This window comes from Delphinapterus leucas, chromosome 1, assembly GCF_059928025.1.
Source record: "Delphinapterus leucas isolate spDelLeu-1000000601 "Yukka" chromosome 1, BTC_Dleu_Yukka2, whole genome shotgun sequence".
NCBI classification, from domain to species: Eukaryota; Metazoa; Chordata; class Mammalia; order Artiodactyla; family Monodontidae; genus Delphinapterus; species Delphinapterus leucas.
The window spans coordinates 40,043,544-40,064,244 of NC_143129.1; the positions used below are offsets into that span (position 1 = coordinate 40,043,544).

The window sequence follows — 20,701 nt, forward strand, 5'->3', positions numbered from 1 at the left end:
TTTTTTAAACCTAACAGCCTAGAAACCTGATCATTTGAGTTTACAGATGCAGTGCTTGAAAGAAACGTAGGTTATGTTGTCAGCATTCTCAGCCACTCCTGTGATGTCATTAATTCTAAAAAGCACACATTTTCATATTTGAGCATCTCTAAAATTGGAAGGTGTCCTAACACTGTTGGTATGCATCATTGATTGGTATACCTCTTACAATTATAATTGGTGGTGCTTTTTTCTTTCTTGGGGATGAGTAGACGTTTAAAAAATAAAACAGGTGAACTTGACTCCCAGTTTGGGGAGCATCTGAAGGATTGTGTTTCCTCCCTCTGGCCTCGGAGCCAGTCAGATCTTTTGTGGCATGAATAGGAGATAGAAAAGCATGGTCACGGAGCATGAGCATGGTGGGCAGGCAGGGCTGAATCGAAATCCTACTCCCCTTTCACTGCTTTCGCGACCCAGATCATGTTAAATCCTCTGCTTTCTTATCCTTAAAATGGGAATAAGCCCTGCCTCAGAGTTGAAAGGATTAAATCAAATAATGCCAAGCTCCCAGCCCCCACCTGGCCCTCTGTAGGTGCTCAATTGCCAGAACTATGATGATTTTTGTTTTGGTTTTTTTTTTTGCGGTACGCGGGCCTCTCACCGTTGTGGCCTCTCCCGTTGCAGAGCACAGACTCTGGACGCGCAGGCTCAGCGACCATGGCTCACGGGCCCAGCCGCTCCGCGGCATGTGGGATCTTCCCAGACCGGGGCATGAACCCGTGTCCCCTGCATTGGCAGGCAGACTCTCAACCACTGCGCCACCAGGGAAGCCCTATGATGATTTTTATTACTGTTATCGTTACTGCTAACCTCCCACTGTACCTCTGCTTCCTTATAGCCATGGAGCCCATCACCCAAGACAAGCGTGTCTCCCAGGGCCATAACGGAGACCTGTATTTCTCTAATGTGATGCTGCAGGACATGCAGACGGACTACAGCTGCAATGCCCGCTTCCACTTCACCCACACCATCCAGCAGAAGAACCCATTCAACCTCAAAGTCCTTACCAGTAAGTGCAGGCCCCTGCCCGGGGCTGGGAGCTGGGGGCTGGGGGCAGCAGCCCGCTGAGCCCAAGCGGCCCCTGGCACCTGGGTCTGGGAAGAGCCTTGTCCCCAATCTTGACCTAGAAATCCTTGCAGCTCATTGTGCCTGAGTGACTTTAGCTGCTGTTCAGCCACATCTCTTGATTCTGGAGCCTTGAGTTAAACTTGGTCCTACTCCACACCAGCGCTTCTCAAATTTTGGTGGAATCAGAATCACCTGGCGGGCTTCCATGGTGGCGCAGTGGTTGAGAATCTGCCTGCCAACGCAGGGGACACGGGTTCGAGCCCTGGTCTGGGAAGATCCCACATGCCGCGGAGCAACTGGGCCCATGAGCCACAATTACTGAGCCTGAGCGTCTGGAGCCTGTGTTCCGCAACAACAGAGGCCGCGATAGTGAGAGGCCCGCGCACCGCGATTAAGAGTGGCCCCCGCTTGCCACAACTAGAGAAAGCCCTCGCACAGAAACGAGGACCCAACACAGCCATAAATAAATAAATAGTTAAAAAAAAAAAAGAATCGCCTGGCAAACTTGGCACCCGTACCTAAGCCTAGCCCACTCCTGCCCGGCAGTCCGGGGCCTCTTTGGTCTTCATTAGTTCTCCAGGTGTCTAGGGACACACCACAGTTTGAGAAGTACTACTATAAGTGGTCATCCACCACGCTCTCATGCAGCCAGCTTGATTATTTCTAGTCCTTGTTTGGTGATCTTTATTTCTAGAATGAAGCAACAGTATGGAATATCCAAATTAGTGAGTACAGCAAAATGAATTGTGTTTGATTCTGTAATAAGTATATGCTGGACCATGTGGAGTCGCTGTGTTTAAAAGTTGCAGGTTTATCTTTTAGTTTTATTTGTTTTCAGTTTTATTCCCTGATTCTGTTTGGCTGGTATCAGAGTGAATCAACATTTCCTGACCCATTTTAGCATGGTGACCCTCCACCAGGGGAGAAAGAAGACAGTCAGGTCAGAGACACACTTTTTTTGCCAGGTGCCAGCCGGCCTGGAGCTTTGGCTGCAAAGTCCTCAGCCTGCTCAGGACACTGAAAGTGGCTGTGTTGGTTTATACCATGGATTTGTAACTTGCCTTCTGAAGAAAAGCCCCCCATAGACCTTCGTCTGTCTGACCCAGCTCTGAGTGTTGTTTTCAATGCCAGGGGCAGAGGCGGTCATGGGGGAGGCCAGGCAGAGGGCCCCACGTGGGCAAGGGCAGTGACCGCAGGTCGAAGGAAAGAGGCTGAGCCCTGGCTTCCCGGAGCGCCCCCCGGAAGTGGGTGGGTGGTTGACGACGCCTCCTGGGTGGGCGCAGGCGGCGGGAGAGAGGCGCGGGTGAGCTCGCCCCTCGGTCAGGACAGGTGGGCTCTTCTCTCCCCACCAGTCCCTGCTGGTGATGGGAACCCCTGGTGCTGAGAGTCAGCCCTGCCCCACGCTCCGTCTCCACCGCAGCATGGAGGGGGACCCACAAGAAGCAGCGTCCCTTCCATTCCCCTTCTCCTGTTGTGGTCCTTTTCTTTCTTCCTTTCTCTTCATGTTCTTCCCTTTTCTTTATCACTTCCTTCTTCACTGTTTCGCCTCCCTCTTTCTTTCTCTCTTCTTTTCCCCTCTCATCTTTCTCTCTTTGAACCCCGTTTCACCCTCCTCTAGTTCTCCCCTCTCCTGCCTGTACAGCTCCCCACACACTGCTCTGAGTTGCTCGTGCTCTGGTAGCCAACACGATGGCCAGCAACCCAGAGACAAGCCCCCCTTGTTCCTGGCAGGCTCGCCCAGCTCCGATCCACTTGCTACCTGTTCCCTGGTTTTCTTATTCCGGACCCAGGCCCAGAGAGGACCCCTGCAAAGAAAGTTGGGTTGTCTGAGGTGTCGCCTCAGTGCAGGGGCGATCGCCTGCCAGCTGGCTGAGCTGGGGAAGACAGTGTGGTCTGCCCAGGACCTCAGAGGGGCCTCCGGAGCCAGGACAGAGCAGGCAGCCTTGGGCAGTGGGAGAGACAGGAGTATGAAGAGCAAGATGCTCCCTGGATAGCCTTCAGTGCCATCACCTTGAAGTCTGCCTGCTGTTTGGGGACTGAGTCAGGTGACCATCTGCAGTCCTGAGCAGAGGCCCTCACTGTTACACAGGGTAGAAGCAGGGAGATAGAGGTGGGGAAGAGCCTTCCTCTGTGGAATTAAGCAGCTGGAGATTTCAACAACATTTACAAGTTGAACTTTCCAGAAACATCCTTTTCCCTACCAGAGGAGGTAAGGGATGTTTGTTTCTGCTTCATTTCTGGGTCCCCTACTCCACTGAAATCGCTTTCCCCCAAATGCTGAGAAACCCCCTGGGTGATGGGAACAGAACCCTGTAGGCTTCCTGGAGTTCTCCCAAGGGCAGCTTTGGCTGGGAGCAAGTTCTGGGCATCCGAGCCAGCCCAGAATTGGGCACAGTTGCTTAAAATAACTCAGTTGTGCTCTCTCTGCTTTCCTGCCTGGAAAGGACACAAGCTTTTTCTTGTACCTTCAGAACCAGGTCTGGGGGTGGGAGACAAAACAGACAAGTTGGGACAGCTTCAAAGACTGTTCTCACCAGGGTTTTCTTTCACAGTCTGCCCATTGGGGAAGAAATACATCTCATCACAGCCCAGTTTTTATTACCTGCATTAAAGGAAGAAGAGAAAGGGATCTAATACCAAATACTGGGCAATATAAAGTCATTTTAAAATTTTGTTTTGGGATGCAGTCAAAGACGAACAGTGAAGTCGGAGTAACAAAGAGATGCTTGTCCCACTTTGTCCACACCACACAGGCACCGGGTGCCTCCTGGGGACAAGAGGCAGCCGTGGTGAGGGAGGAGGGATGGCCCTGAGGCGAACGGTGGAGCGCTAACCCTGCTTCCTTCTAATGTCTGTCGTCTCAGGGACCTTCTTAAAGGAGTCAGAAAGTCTCCCTAAATCTCTCAGATGTGCTCCAGAATCCACAAGCCAAGAGGTCAATCCTGAGCTTGGTCACTTCTGTTTCACCTGGTGGCACTGGGAGCATGAAGCAAGGGCCCTTTCACCTGTGTGTGCCCTGTCCTCCCCAGGAGGGGAACGTTACCACCCAAGGCCAGTCGCTGCCCCTCCCGCCCCTTTGCCACCCTGTCTCTTCTTTCCACTGCAGATCAGTTCCCACCTTTAGCTCCAGATAAACCCAAGCCAACTTCCCAAACGCAGGCTAGGTCTTTTACAACTCGCTCCATTTTAAAGGATGGTTCTGAATAATGAAACTCCTTCTAGCAGGTGTTAAGCAAATTTGGGATGCAGCGCAATGCGGGTCCCAGAAAAGAGCTCGCATTGCCTCCCTGGCATGAGTTGTAACAGGATTTGATCTGTCTTCAAATATGCAAATGTTCTGGCAGCACCTCTCCCCCCTCAGGCAGCTGGGCTCAGTCCAGGCTTCTCAGGGCCGTCTGCTTGGCTTCCAGTCGGCTGTTCCACTCCCCACCCCCTGTTGGTACTGTCAAAACTTGAACCCAGTAGCTGGAAGGGGACAGTGATAGGAGAATGAAAATCTACTTAAGGATGTTGGCATGATGGTGCCCTATTCCAGAATGCCTTTTTCACTGAGGATGAAATGCCCGAAGGTTTTAATTATGTAACATTGGAGCCCACTGATGTTGTTCCTTAAGGAATGGCTTCATCCCAAGCTAGTCTAGAGAGCTCTGAACCTCCGTCTTAGTCAGCAGGCCTTTCCCTGTTCTAAGTGTAGAACTCACAGCTCGCACTCTCTCCCCTGTCCCAGGCTGCCTTTCTAATCCTAAAATCTGAACCTCAGCCTGGCCGTCCCCACCTCCCTGGACCACTCCTCACCTCCTCAGAAGGAGGCCATTCTGCCAACAGGCACATCTTGGAGACCAGGGCGGTGCCCACCTGGACAGGTTGGGGGGTGTTTGTTGCTGGTCAGCACATGATTGCTGGACAATGCCAAGGGTCTCTCTGTCCCACTCTGTTGATGATCTGTTTCTCTCTGTCTTGTCCCCTCATTTACCTCCCACCCCTTGCAAGTTAACTTCTGCTCAGGTAGGGTTTTGCTCTTGCCCCAGGGCTCACTAACACTCCTTTCTCTTCAGCGACCCCAGGAGCTGGCCTGATCCAGAGTCCTGGGAACTGAGGATTTTGGTGGGAAAGAGTTGTTCCAATTGCTGCGGGATACCACTAATTCTTATCTCATTTGTTTGAAAACATAGTAGGACCAAGCAATTAAAGGTCAAGCCTAATTTCTTTATTAAAAAAGAAACACTATTGCCTTCTTTTGCAGGATTTAACCTTTTCTTCCCTTTCGGGGGCTGTTTTGTGTTGCTTGTTCTTCACCAAGCCCATTTCCTTTCCAAATATGCTGTGTGTTTCCTTTGCAAAAGACCACTGGTGCTCCCTGGTTGTTTTGTGGCTTTGCATTTCTGTTGTTCTCTCCCGTTTATGCCTCCATGACCTCTCCGTGGTCCCTGTTTGCTCACCCTCTTTTGTTTATTGCAGACCACCCCTATAATGACTCGTCCTTAAGAAACCACCCTGACATGTACAGTGGTGAGTCGCCGTGGTAACCTTGGGAGTAACCTTGCCGGTCCTAACCCCAGTTTGCCTAACTTGACTGATACCATGCCATTAACTCACTCTGGGTACCGAGTCTGACAGTTGGCCAGGTCAGGATACCAAGGCGCCACCTCCAGAGCGCTGCTCACGGGGAGGAAGGTGGCCAGCGTGGGAGGGGAGGTGCGAACTCTTCGAATGTGCCAGCCTCCAGTCTGAGTTCTGGACAAGTTGGTCAAGCCAGGGTAGGACTTCAAAAGAGCTTCTTGGAGGGTTCAGTAGAAACTTAGGAATCAGTGGTGGATGGATGGAGAATACCTGAGGATAGGGAGTTCCCACAGTCAGGAGGAAAGGGGAGGTCTCGTTTCTATCAGTGGTTTGAAGAACACAGAAAGCTTTGTAGTGTGTGCTTAGCTAGCTCTTAAGCGTCTGGATATGATTTGCCTGCATTGGCCTCTAGCCTTAGTTACTGGGGGTACCATTTCACAGGTCCCATATCCCTTTAAAATCCATCTGGGAAATAGGAGGAAGAGCCTAGCTCTGAGTTCTCTTTCAAGGTAAGTATAAAAGAAGTTGGACCATCCACTGCAGCCTGTCACCTGGGTCTCTTCCCTGCTGTGGGAGTGCATGCAAATCCAATGCCCATCCACCCACACATTTGCGGGTCATGGAACAGTTTCCATGAGGCATATTCTACACCCACACATTTGCGGGTCATGGAACAGTTTCCATGAGGCATATTCTACACCCACACATTTGCGGGTCATGGAACAGTTTCCATGAGGCATATTCTACACCCACACATTTGCGGGTCATGGAACAGTTTCCATGAGGCATATTCTACACCCACACATTTGCGGGTCATGGAACAGTTTCCATGAGGCATATTCTACACCCACACATTTGCGGGTCATGGAACAGTTTCCATGAGGCATATTCTACACCCACACATTTGCGGGTCATGGAACAGTTTCCATGAGGCATATTCTACACCCACACATTTGCGGGTCATGGAACAGTTTCCATGAGGCATATTCTACACCCACACATTTGCGGGTCATGGAACAGTTTCCATGAGGCATATTCTACACCCACACATTTGCGGGTCATGGAACAGTTTCCATGAGGCATATTCTACACCCACACATTTGCGGGTCATGGAACAGTTTCCATGAGGCATATTCTACACCCACACATTTGCGGGTCATGGAACAGTTTCCATGAGGCATATTCTACACCCACACATTTGCGGGTCATGGAACAGTTTCCATGAGGCATTTTCTACACCCACACATTTGCGGGTCATGGAACAGTTTCCATGAGGCATATTCTACACCCACACATTTGCGGGTCATGGAACAGTTTCCATGAGGCATTTTCTACACCCACACATTTGCGGGTCATGGAACAGTTTCCATGAGGCATATTCTACACCCACACATTTGCGGGTCATGGAACAGTTTCCATGAGGCATATTCTACACCCACACATTTGCGGGTCATGGAACAGTTTCCATGAGGCATTTTCTACACCCACACATTTGCGGGTCATGGAACAGTTTCCATGAGGCATATTCTAACTCATCACACATTTGCGGGTCATGGAACAATTTCCATGAGGCATATTCTACACCCACACATTTGCGGGTCATGGAACAGTTTCCATGAGGCATATTCTACACCCACACATTTGCGGGTCATGGAACAGTTTCCATGAGGCATTTTCTACAAACTCATCACACAACTGGTTGCTCAGGTTGATTAGAAGAGTAATTGGCTGTTTCCACACCTGAGCTACCCCCAACCATGGCTCAAGAATGTCTTGTTTTCCTCGAGCAGCCAGAGGAATCCTCATTTGCTGGCTCTGGAGAGGCAGCTGGCTCCCATCGCAGTTATGCCTCGGAAGCTGAGGCTGCGGGTCCCCAGGGCGTTCATTGTGGGCTCAAATAGATAGGAAGTGTCTGTATTGTGATGTGCTAATATAAACAATGATCGGTGTCTGGACTGGGGGGGTGGGAAGAGGGAGTGAGAGCCAGCGAGAGTGGCAAAGGCTTTAACTTGGCACCGAGCAACCAGAGCCACATTGAGATCCTGCCAAAGAGATTTACTGCCCGAGGAAGCAGGGGACCTTTGTTGGATTCGGGGCATTGTTTGTTTTCAAAATAATGGGGCCAACCACCATTGTGTCAAGAGCCCCAGAGCACTGGTGTGGAATGTGCCTTTTTCTCAGTTGGACTCCGGGTAATCTGTTATGGAAGTATTCTTAAAGCTGGAGTCTATCAAAGCCAGAAGGTCTCTTAGAGGCCATCTGGTCCAAGCTCCTTGCTTTATATAAGACAAACCACTGAGGGGGACGTGCGTATAGAGTCGTTTTATCAATTATATAAGTTTAAGCGATTCCAGCCATTTAAACCAGTTTGTGACCAGTGGTAGATATTATTGTAAGTAAATAAGTAGGAGTTATAAGAATCATCCAGGGCTATGAAACCAAGCAAAACTCACAAGAGCTCAGAAGAAGATGGACCTCATCTCCTCAATCCAAGGTAGAGTGGGGCTGACCAAGTATGACCCCAGCTGGAAAGGGTATAAAGTCAAAGTGAGGTACATGTTGAACAAAGGACAGCTAACTTGAATGCTTCTAGAAAGAAACAGAAAGTGAAAAGAAAGGAAAGAAGATAAGGTCCTTCCTGAGTTCAGGGAGCTGGACAGAGAGACACAGTATGATGGACAGTGCCCAGTACACCTCTGAACTTGGCTTTGAAGCATGCCCCTTTCGTAACAGTAGGGCCAGCCCATGGCTATACTTTGTCCTAGTGATCTCTATAGTGGTTTGGTATCCTCTGAACATATGCCAGATGCCCCCTGACCTGCTAAGTAGCAGGCGGAAGCTGGTCTGAAAATTGTAACTTGCCACTTAGGATTCATCCAGGAAAGGAGAAAGGAAGATAAGGATGTGTGCTGTGAGGCAGACTGTCTTGAATTAAACTCAGCCTCCAGGACATACCATTGAGTGACCTTGGGCAAGTCACTTAGTGTGTCAGACCTTTAATCTCCTCATCTGCAAAATGGGTGCGTCACCTGCCCCAAAGGCTTGTTGTGAAGCTCAAACAGGGTAATGTGCTTATGTTCCTAGTGTGCTGTCAGACACAGCAATGATTAATAAATGGTACCATTATTGGTGTTAAAGGCTTAGTGTTGACTGTATCAAGTACAGTTGTTCTTTGCCTCTAAAATTAAGAGGGACGTGGAGAACTTGAAGAGAAGCTTAGGGGACAGAGGCAGGCACGATTATGGGAAGAAAGTACCACGGAGGGAGAAATTTTAGGGCAGACCAGCTTTCCAGAAAGCTTTTCAGATTCTCAGCTATGCTGAGAACTGGATAAGAAAAAAGCTCCAACTACAGCATGAGGGATTTGGGTTAGATTTATGGAAGAGATTTCCTTGGCAGTAGAAGGTATCAAATTTACTAGACAAAGAGTTTTTCTTGTCTTCTGGGGTGGTTTTGTCAGCCGTTTCTAGAGCCAGAGGGGTGGTGAGATGCCAGGGATCCAGGCCCATGAGTTCTCAGTTCTGAGAATCACAAGTTGCTAAAGGTAGGATCCAGCCGCCCCTAAAAACTGTTTGTGGATTTCAGATACATCTGATTCATTGAACTCTCTTCTGCTGACAGACAGAGGGGGAGCAACTCGGGTTTTCAGCAATTTTGACCCGTACTTTTGCAGGAGACAATTGAGGCATTTTTCGTGGGCCCTTTAAAGCCAAGGTGCTTGAGGCAGAGGCATCTGCTGACATCCCCCTGCTGACCAGGTTTCCCTGGAAACTAATGAGCCTGCTCTTGTACCACATCTTGTGAGAGGCAGGAGAGGATGGACTGCCCTTGGCCTAGAGGTCAGATGGGCCTGCATGGGAAGCTCTTCCCCAATCCTCACAGATGTGAGCTTTAGCATCTGGGTTCCGAGATGCTCAGATATCAGGTCCAGCCCTGAAGATATGGGAGAGTCAGGGAAGCGTCGTCAAGCTGCAGAGGCTGGGATCCCCACCTCTGAGAAGGTGGCGGGATCCTATGATGTCCTAAAAGACTCTGTCATCTTCCACCACATAGAGTCTCACAGAGAAATCAATCGCCTTTGTCTCCGACCCTCCTTCTGGGTCTACGTCTCCAGGGAAAGAAATGAGCTACCCCCCCTTGGGAGCAGTGGCTCCCAAAACCACCAGCTGGATTATCCTTTGTAAATTTTCCTGCAAATCCCTTTCATGTAAGACCACATTTTTTTCACGATCTCCCCTTTGGGTCCAGCTTTCTCATCCCTTAATGATACCATGTGTCACACTGCCTCCTCTTCAAGCTTTCTGTGGCTTTAACAATCCAGCTGAGATGTCTTTGGAGCCCCTTAGTGTCCAGCCCAGCTTCTGTTTTTCCAGTTTGGGCCTGACTTTGTTTAATAGCCATCGAGGAGAGATAGAATCTCAGCTGAGACGGTAAGAACAATATTTGAGAAAAGCATCACGGAAGAGTTTCACCAGAGCAGCTCATTAAGACAAAAATATCTTTCTCCTTTACGTCTTTGGCCCTTGAATTTTGGTATTCTTTGGTTTGAGTACAAAACATCTTCCCAAAGCTGACTGTCAGAAGTAGGAACAAGTAGGGTATCCATCTTTAAAGAGAGAGGCAATATAGAACAGATGCTAGAACACAGGCTTTGACACCAGACGGTCCACAGTCCAAAATCTAACTGGCTTGTGACCTCGGCAAGTCTGTTGACTCCACTGAGCCTCAGTTTCCTCTGTGGAAAATGGGAGTAATGCCCCCCAAGTTTGCTGAGAGGATCGAACGTGATGATGGTGATGGAGATGGAGCCCAGCCCCAGCGCTCGGCCCATAGTAAACGGCCAAGTGGCGGCCTGATTATTACCTCTGCTTTAGCATGTTCTTCCCTGTAGTTTTGAACTTTGGCTCATTTCCCAGTAGCTTCTCCTCCTTTGGAACAACTCTGTGGCTGCTAGCCCACATCCTACAAATGAAGGATTGCTGTAACCTTTTTATAGTCACAGCTGCAGTGTGTCAAGGCAGCCACAGCAGCCCTCGGTGTTCATTTCCCCCTTTCCTGTACTTAATGCTTTGCTGGTCGTGTGTACTTGCAGGGCTGCACACTGTGGTGTGAATTAAATGTCCACAGGGTCACAGATTGGTTTCTGCAGGTTTTGTTCCCATGTGGAAGGAGTATGCCGACTGAGCTTCCACGTAACCCCACGGTTCGCAGCTCTCCCAGATTCACCAAACCGGCACCAGAGCCTCCTGCCATCAAATCTTCTCCTCATGTGCCCCTGACCTTGTGTTGTCTGACCGTTTGGGTGATTCCGGGATGATGGGTGGGACGAAGCTGCTGCTTTGGTATCAGGCTTCTTCGGTACTGAGAGCTGGATGCTATAAGAGTTATAGACGGTAACCAATTAACCACATAATGGCTTAACCCCTTCAGTAGCCACTGTTGTATATGTGTGTGCTGGTGGGACAGATGAGCATATCTACAGAGAGAGAGATAACATGGGGTAAATTGTTGCCTTCTGTTTTATTCTCTTCTCCTCTTGAATTTATTCATCCCACAAACACTTACTGAACTCTCGATATGTGCCATATATTGTGCCAGTAGCCTAACTACCTCGACGTTTCATCAGTTCTTCCCCTTGACAAAAGGATAAAATAGATGCCAACTCTACGAAACGCACTCCCCTGATGGCTGATGGAGAGAAGCTGGGCGCCCCTAGAACAGGAGCCCCGCTGTTCCAGCCAGCCATTAGCTAGCTCAATAAGTCCAGCAACGTCACAGACACAGAGATCCCCCTGCCGCTCTGTCCTCATTCTGCCAGCACCCAGTAACAATACCTGACTCCTGCCGGGAAGAATGCCTCGCTCTCCCTCCAGGCATGTCTGAGGGCTCCCTGCTCCTGGCAGCCCTGCCTCCCCTCCAGCTCTCACCTCTCCAGCTGAGTTGAAGACCCATGAAACCCATGGGTAGGCCCAGCTTATATTTATATTTTTAACTCTTCTTGTTTGCAGTCATACACCTTTTGAGCAGGGGTGACTGCTCCAGTTTCCCTTTGCTTTGTGGTTCCTGGTTGCAAAATCCTTGTTCTTCTCCGTCCCATCTTATCCGCTTCCATAGAACTGTGCTCTGAGGGAGAGGTGAGGCTGAGGTAAGGTGGGGTCCACTGCGCTGGGGTGTCCCCAGACTTGCATGACCCCTTCCACAGGGAAATAGCCACCCTGACAGCGTCGCTCTCTGTGAGCCATCTGGCTTCCAAAAGCTGTGTGCATGTCATTGATTCCAGACCCCGTGGCTGCTCCAGCCTAGTTGAATTGCAGATCGCCTCTTCCATCTTGGCTGCCCCTTGCCTCTCACCCCTCCCCCAGTCTCTCACATCCAATTAACACCCTCCTCCCCAACCCCCTTCCAGAGCCATTAGTGAAGGAGCAGAATGGTCTTGGCCCCAAAGTGATTTCCTGTCATCTCTGTTCATTAAATCTCTCCATGTCTTTGCTAAACCATTAATAATACTCCCTGCATCTCTGACTGTTCACCTGAGTCTCTGTGGCTTCATCCCAGCTCCTTGTCTCAAGGGTCCCAAAGAGCAGGTTATCCTGTGGCCCCAAGATGCTCCTTGTCTCCAGGGTCCCAAAGAGCAGGTTATCCTGTGGCCCCAAGATGCTCCTTGTCTCCAGGGTCCCAAAGAGCAGGTTATCCTGTGGCCCCAAGATGCTCCTTGTCTCCAGGGTCCCAAAGAGCAGGTTATCCTGTGGCCCCAAGATGCTCCTTGTCTCCAGGGTCCCAAAGAGCAGGTTATCCTGTGGCCCCAAGATGTTCCTTCTCTTTCTTCCACTGCTGCTGAGATGGCCTCCCTGGGGGCCACCGTGCTGGCCTCTGGGTCCCAACACGAGATGCTCGGGGAGTAGACTACTCGCTGCTCAGGCAACTCCTCCCCTGTTCCAGGGCCAGAGAGGCTTACTGAACTGGGAGGGAAGCTGGGCTCCTCTTGGCAGATCCTGTCAGAACGTAGAGCTGCTCACACACATGTGCTGGTGGGGCCGAGGAGCCCTGCGCTTCCTAACACACCTCTCTTAATGATGTCCCGGCCCTTGGGGTGGTCTCAGCGGGGAGGGTCTGGGGCTTGGTGCCTCTGAGGGTAAGGGGGTAAGCAGGAGGGCATGATAACCTTTCTCTCTAGCCCGACAGCTCTGGCCTAGCTGGGTCAGCCCTCTGGGCAATAAGCTCACGAGAGCTTATTCCATCCTGTTTCAGCCCGAGGAGTTGCAGAAAGAACACCCAGCTTCATGTATCCCCAGGGCACTGCAAGCAGTCAGATGGTGCTGCGTGGCATGGACCTCCTGCTGGAGTGCATTGCCTCCGGGGTGTACGTACAGTTTGCACCCCGACTTCTGGTCACCCTCCGGGAGGCTGGGCTGGGGGTTTGTGCATGCTCTGTTCTTGCCACATTTTGGGGGGGCGGGCGTTGTGGCAGTGCAAAAAGCGAGGCGAACAGCTCCTAGTGAGGACGATGCAAATCATAGTCATCTCTATCCCACTGGCCGCCTCTCTTTTTTAGATAATGAGGAAAGGAGGTGACTAGGCTTCCTGTATGTGTGTTAGACCGTCTTGTGACCTTAGATAAGTCCTGTGGCTGAGCATCCCTGTGCTGAGCATCCCCTCTGCATAGGAGGCATCAGCTCTCAGAGGACATGCATCCTCCTGGGCCCGAGTCCACTTTAAGGATACCTGGGTGTCCCGGGCTCCATACAATAATAGCAGAGCCACATTTCATGATAAGTCCCTGTTTCTCGCCTGGTCCCTCTTAGCCCAACACCAGACATCGCATGGTACAAGAAAGGTGGGGACCTCCCGTCTGACAAAGCCAAGTTTGAGAACTTTAACAAGGCCCTGCGTATCACCAACGTGTCCGAGGAAGACTCCGGGGAGTATTTCTGCCTGGCCTCCAACAAGATGGGCAGCATCCGGCACACGATCTCGGTGAGAGTAAAGGGTACGTTGTGTGTATTTCTCATTACGATGATTTTGCCAGCCCTACACTCCGTGGCCACCCTTCCGTCTCAGGGTGGTTGGTGGGCAGGGTGAGTGGGGAAAACGTCCAACACACTGATTAGTGGCAATAGTGTCCTGCAGGAATGGTGTCACCCCCAGGGGTGTGTGTGTGTGTGTGTGTGTGTGTGTGTGTGTGTGTGTAAAAGGGCAGGGGGAAAGAGGGAGGTGTTAAGGGAGGGAATCTGCCCTGACCATTGCCCAACTCCTCTTTGTGCCTGGGGCTCCCTCAGCAGGTGCACTTTCTCCTGTGGCCTATCTGGATCACCCAGAACCTTTCTGTCTTTCGTTTCGCAGTCCTGTTCACGGTGTGTTGTCTTAGGCCTGTGCTATCTGTGTACTTGTGTGTGGTTCTCTTTTAAAAATGGGGAGTCATCATGGCCCAAATTATTTTTCAAAAAATCACTTCCCTCCCCACAAAGCATAGATGGGCCACCTGAGCTGTTGTAGGCAACAGAGCACATGCCTCTATGGGGGTCCCAGCCACGAGTTGTGGGGGCGGGGTGCACTAGTCACTTCTCAGTCTGAATGGTGGGCTGAATGGATGATTGGGGTGATGAGGTCTGAAACCACAGTGCAAGAACTTTCCTAGTACATGCTCAGGTTGACTTGTGACCTTGGTTTCAGCACCACGCTCGAACCAGGGGCTCTTAACCCTTATTGGGGTTTCAAGATCTTTGGGACTCTGATCCAAAGGACCCTCTTCTCAAAAAAGTCCATATCCACATATTCACAGAAATTTCCAGAAAATTGGAAGGGGTGGCCGGCTAAGAGCATCTGCTCTAACCGAAGCTTAGTGTCTAAAAGAATGAATATCAGGCCTTTCCTAAATGGTCTGATCCTGCAGCAACAACAGCAGGAATCCACAGGGCCGAGCCCTGCTACTTGACCACCCTCCCTGGCTCAAGCCCTTGGGTGCACACCACGAGTGCCTGGGGAGCTCTCAACGCGTTGGCTGCCCAGTCGTCCCCCGAGGATTCCGATTAGTAGGTTGACGATGGGCCCTGGCACCCACGTTTGTTAACAGCTCTTCAGGGAGCCCCAGTTTAGAACTCTTGTTCTGTGAACTTGAAATAAATCAGTCAGCATCTGTAGTGCCAAGCTGACCAAAGGCAGCCTAGACTGTCACCCTATCGGGATGAGCCCTGGGCAGGTGGCGGGGGCCTGGGGCTGGCACTCGGGGGCTCCTGCCTTCCTAGAGGGGGCCCACTGGTTCCTTCTGGCTGCTCCTGTCATCTGACACCCCTGCCTATGCCTGTCCTTGTCTTCCAGCTGCTCCCTACTGGCTGGACGAACCCAAGAACCTTATCCTGGCTCCTGGCGAGGACGGGAGACTGGTGTGTCGAGCCAACGGGAACCCCAAGCCCACCGTCCAGTGGATGGTGAATGGGGAACCTTTGCAATGTGAGTAACGCACTGTTCTCCCTCCTGCCTCTGCTCCGTCTCCTGCCGGAGGATCCAGCTCACCATCCCTGCGGGCCAGCCCTGTTGCAGCAGAAGGGAGGGAGTAGCCATCTCTTTGGACATCTCAGGAGGCAGGAAACCTGCCTCATTTGTGTGTGAGAGAGCACAGAAGGCCTGTGGTTATGTTCCCATGTTTAGGGGATTTCTGCTCCCTGGGGTTTTTTCATAAATTTCTGCTTTCTGCCCTTTACAACTACAGAGCCCAGTTCAAGGGCTAGAGACCTCAGCCTGTATCTCCTGAGAGTATAGGCTCTGAGCGATGGCTGGGGCTCAGGAGGTAGAGGAGAGCTCGGTAACTCATTTCCATCATTTACCCAAGTCCCTCTCTATGCCGAGGGCAAAATAAGAGGCAGGGTTACGCGACAACATGAAAGATGTGGTCAGAAATGAGGGAAAACTTCCCTACGAGAGCAGAGGTGCACAGTGCAGTTACTGAGTACGCACAGACGTCAGGAAGGTTTAGTCCTGCCCAGATACCGGAATGGGTGACTCCAGGGATCCTTCCAGCCAGAGGTCAACTTTTCACATCATATTCACTCCAGTCGCATTTACTTTTTAAGTGTCCTGTCCTTACTTTCTCTAAGGGGTCAGAGGAAATGCAAACAGTGTTATCAACCCGATGGGGCAAAAAATAGATGGCAAGACCTCAGAGCCTAACTCACAAGCAACAGCTGATAGAAACAGGTGGAGCGGCAGGGAGACAGGTACAGGAGAATGCACCTTTCTAGACATTTATTGTGTGCCAGGCACTGTGCATTCCTCTTATCTCTTTAACCTCAAACATTAAAGATGAGGAAATGAGGCTCTGATGGTGCAGGGAATTGCCCGAGGTCGCATGGCTAGTGAGTGGGGAAGCTGTGGGCTGCTGTGATGGTGCAATATGCCTACCCTGTCTAGTACTGAGCATCTAGTTATCCCAGGAAATATTCTGCCTCTGGATACGAGCGACACACGGACACGGCCTGCCCTCTGCCCTTCTCCCTGTCCTGGTAGCAGTGTGGGGACAAAGCAAACAAAGGCTCTAGACGTCACAGCACCATTAAATGAATGCAAAGTTCAGGATTTACAGCTGAGCCTTGGCCCAGGGAAAGGTCCCCCGTCACTCAAGGGAGTGACCGGGAGGAAAGCTGGTCTGTGGGAATTGCCGGGCAAGGAGACTTAAAGTTGCTGGCATAGGCTTCCTTTGTGCTTTTTTGCTGAGTGGAGACTCCGGAAAGATGATAAGGATGCTGAGCTCGGCTTTGTTCACCTGCTGATTCCCTAGTTCCGGGCTCAGACTTGCTATCTGTGGGGTGGAGCCCACGGGGCCAGACCCTGGGTTCCTCTCTGCCGACTTCTGTGGTAGGTCTGAGAGATCCTGGATGAGTTCCTAGATCACGCACACCAAGTCATCTGGCTCAGTCCCGAAATCTTACAGAGGAAAGGCACCTTCTGGTGGTGAAAGATGAGAAAAGTAGGGATTCTTTACACTTCTAAAAAACTTTTATTTGTACAGCTCATTATCTCATTATCATTCTCTTATCTTAACCTTCCTCAAGAGTAGGGGAAAGATGGGAGTAATGCTTCCGCGTTTGACAGGTGAAGGAAATGAGGCCCAGAGGAGTTGTTGATTTGCCCCAGGTCTTGGAGTGATAATGGGGACAGGTGTGAGACCCCACGGCCACTCCCCAGCCTCTGCTCTCTGCATCCCCAGCCAGTGGTACCAGCAGAACTGCAGCAGGGGTTGTCCTCTCAGTGTGCACTCGTCTTGGGAAGATCAGGTAGCTTTGGCAAACGCAGGGACTCATTCAGCTTTCAGCAGGCATCGACTTCCGGATTTAACTTTGTGAATGTCTACAGAGTGCTCTGCTCAGAGGATGGGAAGGTGGTAGGTCCCATCTAGTTGGATATTGCTTTATCCTTTTCAAAACACGTTTGAGTATATGCACATTAAATTAAAACAGTAACAACGATGATAATCAGTATGTGCTGAGCCCTCTGCTAATGACATGCAGAGAATCTCCGGTCATCCTCATAAGAGCCCCACAGGGTGATATGTTAGCCCCATTCAGTTGACAAGGAGACTGAAGTGCAGAGCCATTGAAGAGTGCCGGCAGGTAGTGTGGTTAGAATTCACACCCCTCCTGTTTCCAAAGCTTACGCTGTCAACCACAGCTGCCCAGCTGCTGTGTAGGTTTGACCGGGATTCCTATTCCCATCGGATGGATTGAGAAATAAACTCCAGTGGGCTCAGTGATGGACCCAGGCCACACAGCTAGGCAGTGGTGGGCCGGAAGCTGGGTCTGAGCTGGCCCAGTGCTACTGCCTCCACAGCACCCCAGTCCTACCAGGGAGTCCTGGCCAGAGTCCCAAGTGCCCTTCGCCCTGCCCTCCCCCTTTCTCACAAGGAGTGTCTTTTCTGACTGTAGCGGCACCACCCAACCCAAACCGTGAGGTGGCCGGGGACACCATCATCTTCCGGGACACCCAGATCAGCAGCAGGGCCGTGTACCAGTGCAACACCTCCAACGAGCACGGCTACCTGCTGGCCAACGCCTTCGTCAGCGTGCTGGGTGAGTGCACCCCTCCCTCCGCTCGCCTGCCTGGACCTTTCTCCCCTCATGGGTACACTTTCTTCTCCAGTGATTGGCCAGGCTGGTGGGGTGTGAGGGCGGCAGGATGGGGGAAGCACGGAGACCCAGAATGACATTTGCGGGGAGGGTGGAGGACTTAAAATCCGTAGAGCTGGGTGTGCAGACAGAGTTCATTCCATGCGAAAAGTCAGTCTCAGTCCCCTTCCTCCCCTGATGAGAGGAGGGACCGTCTCGTCTCCTTGGTGTGTCCATGTTGACTCTCCCTGGGTTCTCCATGGTGTCGGTGGGAAATAGTTCTGAATATGTTTGTGGCATTCCCAGAGCAGGGAGAGGGCAGTGGGCAGGTGCAGCTAGGAGAAGCCTTGGGGCTGTGGAGGGGCAGGTAGAGAAGCTGCTGGAAAACTGGGGGAAACCCTTTACAAAAGCTGGACTGGATGTAGGGTAGGTGAAGGACAAATGGATAAGCTTCCTCCTTCCTCACCTAATTCTCAGAGGCTTCTTAAAGGAGGGAGGTTGATGGGGGAAGGTACACTGGTGCTGAGAAAGCTGCTGTGAGGAGAAGGAGCAGAGAGATAAGACTGGTCCACAAAGAGGAAGAGGAAGACTCCCCACCCAAGGTCAGTTCTCTGGGAATTGCAGACGTGCCGCCTCGGATGCTGTCACCCCGGAACCAGCTCATCAGGGTGATCCTGTACAACCGGACGCGGCTGGACTGCCCGTTCTTTGGGTCTCCCATCCCCACACTCCGATGGTAAGTTCCAGGAGACCAGGCCTCCACCACGGGGTCATCTTTCTCGCCTTTCTCATTCCATCTGGCCCATGAGAGGTATTCAGCAAGTCCTGGGAGCCTTAAAGGGTTGAAGCTGGGAGGAGTTGGCAGATCAGCTGGGTCAACCCTCTTATTGTGCAAAGAAAGAAACCGAGGCCCAGAGACTTGCCAAGGCCACCCAGTGGTCGGAGGCAAGACCCACAAGGCTCGGGGCTCCTCCCGCCCCCCGGGCTGGTCCCTTCTCAGTATGCTGTGTGTCGTGCTGCTCTGTTGTGAGGTTTAAGAATGGGCAAGGAAGCAACCTGGATGGTGGCAACTACCATGTCTACGAGAACGGCAGTCTGGAAATCAAGATGATCCGCAAAGAGGACCAAGGCATCTACACCTGTGTTGCCACCAACATCCTGGGCAAAGCTGAGAACCAGGTCCGCCTGGAGGTCAAAGGTAAAGGAGAGAGTTGCTAGCTAGAGGGAGGGGTGGGGAGGGCAAGGAAGCCATCTCCTCAAGGTTATCCATGTGTGTCACTCACTTTGACAATGTGCCACACCTAATGTTTAATACCTAGTGGGACCTCCCTCCAGGTCTGTGTGTCCTCTCCGTGGAAGTTTCGTGGCCAGGGCCTCTGGCTGGCCTGGTGTTGCGAGCACTGAGTCATTACCAGCCTGGTCCAAATAGACGTAGGCAGGGACGCCTGTTACCCACACCAGCTCCCCACTACCACCCCAGAAAATACGTCCTATGTTCCTGAGCCGGAGAGAAAGGATTTGGGGATTGGCTACTGTTTGGGATCCCCCCATACCAGGCGTCCCCTACCATTCATGTAACCGAATCCTATTTCTGCCACTTCCGTGGTCCGTCTAACCTGGAGGTCATGCATGTCACACTGTGTGGCCACACGGGCGTGGGGTGGCAGAGACGAGCTCCGGGGGCTTCCCCACAGACCCCACCAGGATCTACCGGATGCCTGAGGACCAGGTCGCCAAAAGGGGCACCACGGTGCAGCTGGAGTGTCGCGTGAAGCACGACCCCTCCCTGAAGCTCACAGTGTACTGGCTGAAGGACGACGAGCCCCTCTACGTCGGGAACAGGTTTCTGCTCCTCCCTCCTTTCTTCCTGCTGCTCCTCTGGGGCGTTTTCTTTTCCCTTGCTCTTGGGGATGCATTGAAGAACGCAGGGAACCTGTGTCATGTGTGTCACTGGGGAACTGCTGAGGAGGGTGTGACAGCCTCAGCGACTCCCTCCACATCAGGCGAGACCCCCCTCCCACTGCAGCTTCCCCCCCTCCCCCATCAGGGCTCTGCTCCTCTCTCCTCCTCCTCCCTCCCTCGTCTCCTCTCCTTCCCACTCCTTCCTGTCTTCACTTCTCTCCCTCTCTTCCCTCACTTCTTCCCTTGTCCTCCTCCCTTTATTTTGATCCTTTCCCTTCCTCCTTTTCACAGCCAGGACGCCCTCCCCATCCTCTCAGCCCTGCCTGCAGCGCTCCTGTTCTCCAGCAGAGGGCACGGTTGGCCGAGCAGACTCAAACCCTTGTGGTTAATGGGGCTCTCCGCCCTTAACGCACCTGGGACCGCTTACCAGGCTCAGGCCTGCCCCATCCATCCATCATCCCAGATTCGGATTTAATTGGAGTTGACGGGGGGCCCAGGCATAGATAGTGTTTAAAAGTCCCCCCAGGTGTTTGTAACGTGCAGCTAGGGTTAAGAACAGCTGATCCGAGCCTCCCCTCAGGACTCCGTCCGTCTCGGGGCAGGTTGAGCATCGGTACCAGCTGTTTCCAGCGATGATCTGGTTTTCTGCAGGGGCGTAGCCTGCGGGTGGGTGCAGGCATTCTGGCCCTCAGCCATGCTCACAGTCAGCCCTGCTCTTTGGTGCGCTCCTCCCTCTGTGGGAGACAGTACAGAGGAGCCCGGGGCACCTGGGCTGAGCCTGGGCGTCAATCTGGGCTGAAGACAGAGCTGGAAGTACGAGAAGACCTGCCTTTTGGGCGTGGGCCTAACTGTGCCCTAATTCGGGAGGGGAGCACAGCACAGGAAAGGCACAGAGAGCAGACCCAGTGTGGGAACTGAGGACAGTGAACATGGGCCAGGGCCGCTTTGGCTCCACCCACTCTCCTGTCTCCTCCCGCAAGCACCATAAGTGCTCAAGGTGACATGAAGACCCTGCCTCTCTCGAGCACTGAGGTGGA

At 51.9% G+C, this 20,701-nt stretch overlaps 1 protein-coding gene across 1 annotated transcript in view; it reads left to right on the plus strand.

Moving 5' to 3' along the window:
* Positions 1–20,701, plus strand: part of NFASC (neurofascin) — a 76,885-nt gene that overhangs the window by 11,966 nt on the left and 44,218 nt on the right. The window contains exons 6-13 of the mRNA XM_089908345.1: positions 878–1,048; positions 12,916–13,027; positions 13,470–13,654; positions 14,983–15,114; positions 17,583–17,726; positions 18,387–18,498; positions 18,794–18,960; positions 19,457–19,604. Coding sequence (XP_089764471.1) covers positions 878–1,048; positions 12,916–13,027; positions 13,470–13,654; positions 14,983–15,114; positions 17,583–17,726; positions 18,387–18,498; positions 18,794–18,960; positions 19,457–19,604 — 1,171 coding nt within the window. The remainder of the gene's footprint in view (positions 1–877; positions 1,049–12,915; positions 13,028–13,469; positions 13,655–14,982; positions 15,115–17,582; positions 17,727–18,386; positions 18,499–18,793; positions 18,961–19,456; positions 19,605–20,701) is intronic.